The 3,755-nt window shown below is 51.3% G+C and overlaps 1 protein-coding gene across 1 annotated transcript in view; it reads right to left on the bottom strand.

Moving 5' to 3' along the window:
• The window catches only part of LOC102763613 (cerebral cavernous malformations 2 protein-like), an 11,518-nt gene that overhangs the window by 1,205 nt on the left and 6,558 nt on the right, over positions 1–3,755 (bottom strand). The window contains exons 6-8 of the mRNA XM_015566649.1: positions 1,772–1,901; positions 1,356–1,494; positions 10–259 (exon numbers count right to left, since the gene is read on the bottom strand). Of these exons, the coding sequence (XP_015422135.1) occupies positions 10–259; positions 1,356–1,494; positions 1,772–1,901 (519 nt within the window). The remainder of the gene's footprint in view (positions 1–9; positions 260–1,355; positions 1,495–1,771; positions 1,902–3,755) is intronic.

The raw sequence follows: 3,755 nt of genomic DNA, 5'->3' as shown, positions 1-3,755 counted from the left end.
TCGTCGTCGTCGTCGTCGTCGTCGGGGGCCAGCGCCTCAATGTCGTGCGTGATGTCTGCCAGCAGCCGGTGGAAGGTCTGCTCCTCGGGCCGCTGGGCCGCGCCGTCGTAGCTGCGCACAGCGGACGCCGACGTGGAGCTCATGCTGCGCTTGATGCGGCCGAAGCTGTCGGTGAGGATGCCGCCCTCGCGGATGCCCACGCCCTCCAGGAAGCCCTCGAAGTAGCCAATGTCCTGGTCCTGGATGAAGGGCCGCATCCCTGCGGGCCAAGGGGCAGGTGACTCCTGGGGGTTCAGCCCCTTCGCCTCCCACAGAGGGGTCACCTTCGCTGGAAATCCGGGTTCAGGTCCCGCCCACCCCTCACCGGCTGTGTGGCCTTGCACAAGTTCCTTGACTCTGAGCCAGAGAATAATGACAGATTTCGTGGTTCCCGGTACATGCTCTTTGCACGTTAGCTTATTATTGCTACATCCCCATTATGGAGTTGTGTGACCCTCATTAAATAACTACTCTGGGCCCTGGCTGGTGGCTCAGTGGGTTGGAGAGTTTTTGATATGCCAGGGTTGCAGGTTCCAACCCTGATCAAGGCGTATGCAGGAGTCAACCAATGAATTCATGAAGTCAATGTTTCTCCCTCTTCCCCTCCCCCCCCCCCCCGCCCCGTTTAAAATCAATAAATTAAAAAAACACACAAAGCTCTTCAGAGCTTTACTTTCCTCCAGGGTAAAGTTGAGATAAGCACACACCTTCTCCTGGTAGGTTTGTTAGGATTAAATACGGTTCTCAACACACACTGAGTGCCCCGTACAAGTGAGCTCATTTCAGCCCCGTCACTAACTATGTGACTTCAGCACTTTGCTTCTCTGAGCATCAGTCTGCTCATCCCCAAAATCGGGGGTAAGTAATCGTTTCCACTTCCCAGAACTGAGGCCATTCAATGAGGTGATGCTTGGCACATGGTAATAGCCAAATACATGCTAACTTAGTAACAGGATCATCCCGCTGTTGTTTTACTAGCCCTCCTCACTAGCTGTGTGACCTTGAACAAGCTCCTTAGCCTCTCTGAGCCTTAGCTTCCTCAGGGGGTCAGACGGGAAGAATCCTTTCCTTTCCCAGGTTTGCTGTGAAGATGGAATGGTTATACCATTGCTTTGTTCTTACTGACGTTGTGACTGCAGGCAAGTCCCTTCTCTCTGCACCTCGGTCTTCTCATTTGCTCCCTGGATCTCATCATCTTGGCCTTATCAGAGGCTGAGAGATAAGCAACAAACACTCCGGGCCTGGAGACTGACCAGGAATGTCATGACCATGCAGGGGCCTTGGCTGACCTTTGGGCGGGGGGCGGGAGGGCTCACCGAGGAGGAAGAACTTGCGCCGGTCTCCATAGAGCTTCAACAAGCCCGAACAATAGTCCTGGATGGGCAGCCCCAGCCTGTACTCCCGCAGCAGCAGGGCAAACTGCTGGATCTCGAGGGGGCCCAGCTTACTCCGCAACTGTGGGGACACCATTCGAGATCAATCCCAGGAAGCACCCCGATCCAACCCCTTCCTGAAAGGCCCAGAGCCCTCTCTAAGGGCATAGCTGGCCCAGCCCGCCTCTGAAAATGCTCGCTGACCTTAGTTTAGGCCTTTCAGCAAGCTGGCCTCAGTATACTCTCCTAACTTCATGTCCCAGTCATGTCCAAGATTATTTATGATTCCTGAAATAACCTATGTTTCCTCCAATTTCTAGGCCTTTGCTTGTGCTGTCTGCACTGGTGCCCCAGCTCACCGTGACCATGTAATCCTGCAATTGCTCCAGGCCCAAGGCGCTGTGGTCGCTGCCGCTGCAGTGGGAGTCATGGAAAGAGGGTGTGGAGGTGCCGCTGTAACACGCTTCAAATGTGTCCTGGGAGCCATTGCTGCAGGGACAAGCAGAAAGGGGTCCTCACTCATCTCTCTCCAGCTCCTCTCCTGCCATGGGTGGAACGTGGGAGGGCATAGCTACCAGTGCTCTGGGCCTGAGGCCTCATCCTAGGTCCCATTTTCTCCTTCAAGGCCCCACATTATCTGGCTGCCTCTCAAGCCTCTTCTCACTCTTGCTGTTTGTGCTCAGGCCACCCTGCCTTCCTTTCCTCTAATACTCCAAGTACCTCTTTACCTCTGGGCCTTTGCACATTCTGTTCCATCATCCTGGAATATCTTTCTCCCCCTATCTTTTGCTCAGCTAATTCTTATTCATCACTGGATTTTATTTTATGTTTTTTATTTTTTTTGAGAGTACATTTATTAAAGCTGGGGACAGTGAAACAAGAACAGGCCTAGGATAGAAGAAACAGGGGAGACTAGCTGGGGTTGCTTTGGCTCTCTAGAAATTTTATGAGAAAAAGGTGAGCCAAGGTGGGGCTGCTGTCAGCTCACTGGAGTCAGAGAAAAGAGGCCTTGGAGACAGGTTCAAGGGGTTAACCTGGGACAAGCTGCCACTGCCCATGCTCCCTGGTTGCAAGCCTCTTGGGGTCCCTTAGAGTTTAGGAGATGCATGGGCCTGCTCCAGGGAGGGAGAGTACCTAGATTTTAAATGTCATCTTCTCAGGAAAATTTTCCCCGATCCCCCCCAGACTGGGTTAGACCCTCTATCAAATGAGGTCACAGAGTCTACTCATGACATGCAAGGACTTTCCAGATCTCACCAAACATTCTCTCTGACCATAGTCACTGCCACAGTCACAGGGGCCTCCTGCTGATCCTCAAACACACCCAGCTTTATCCTGCTTCAGAATCCGTGCACTTGCTGTGCCCTCTCCCAGAATGCTCCTTCTCCAGGTCTCAGTTCCAGTGTCATCACCTCTGAGAGGCCTTCCTGGCACTCTGAGCTTCTCTTTAGTGCTTATTATCATTAATGCTCATTACTATTAAATAATGACTTCTTTGTCACTTGTGCTAGACTGTAAACCATGCAAGAGCAGGGAACTTGTGTTTCTTCGTTTGTTGTGTACCTACTATGTGTAAAGCATGGGTGCTATCCTTGGTCTTGTTCCCCACTGTATCCCTAGCACACAGCACAGTGCCTGGCAATAAATATTGCTTAATAAAAAGTCAACCTGCCTCCCCTGGTCTTTACCTTTTCTATTACCTACAGAGAAGCAGTGAAGTATGGTGGAGAGATTTTTTTTTCTTTTTTTAATCCTACATTTTCCAGCCTTCCTACTTGTAGCCAGCCATGTGACCAAGTTCTGGCCAATGAGATGTAAGCAAACATTGCCAGTGGGAATTCAGCAAAGCTCTTTAAAGAGGCCCCTGGCATGCTGCCCCCCTGGCTGGAGCTATGACCACCTTCTTGGGACATGAGGTGGCCTTCACGATGGAAGTAAGTGCTGAGGAGGGAGGAAAAGAGAGGCCTGGGCCCCTAGCAACCACGAGACCATGCATGAAATGCTGGCCTAATATTTTATGTAAAAGACAGGGGAGAAACGCTCCATCTTGTTTAAGCTATTCTTCTTTTTCAGGGTTTTCTATTACATGGAGCCTCAACTAAAATAAACCAAAACGACTCTTTGGCGTTAGCTGTGGTTTTGGACTTTGCAGGCCACTCAGCCTGGATGACTAGGAGAGAACCACAGGCCTACGTGGACCCACTTCCTAGGTCTCTCAGGGTATGAATCCTCTGAGCTCATCAGAGTTCAGTTTACCTCCCACCCTAATGCCCAATGTCTCAGCACAAATCAAAGCGGGGTCACTTTCTCCCACTTTTCTTACCCACAGGGGGTTCAGGAATG

This window comes from Myotis davidii, unplaced genomic scaffold (genome assembly GCF_000327345.1).
Source record: "Myotis davidii unplaced genomic scaffold, ASM32734v1 scaffold562, whole genome shotgun sequence".
NCBI lineage: Eukaryota > Metazoa > Chordata > Mammalia > Chiroptera > Vespertilionidae > Myotis > Myotis davidii.
Note: the sequence above shows the minus strand (reverse complement) of the source record. Positions and strands in the feature narration are given on the sequence as shown.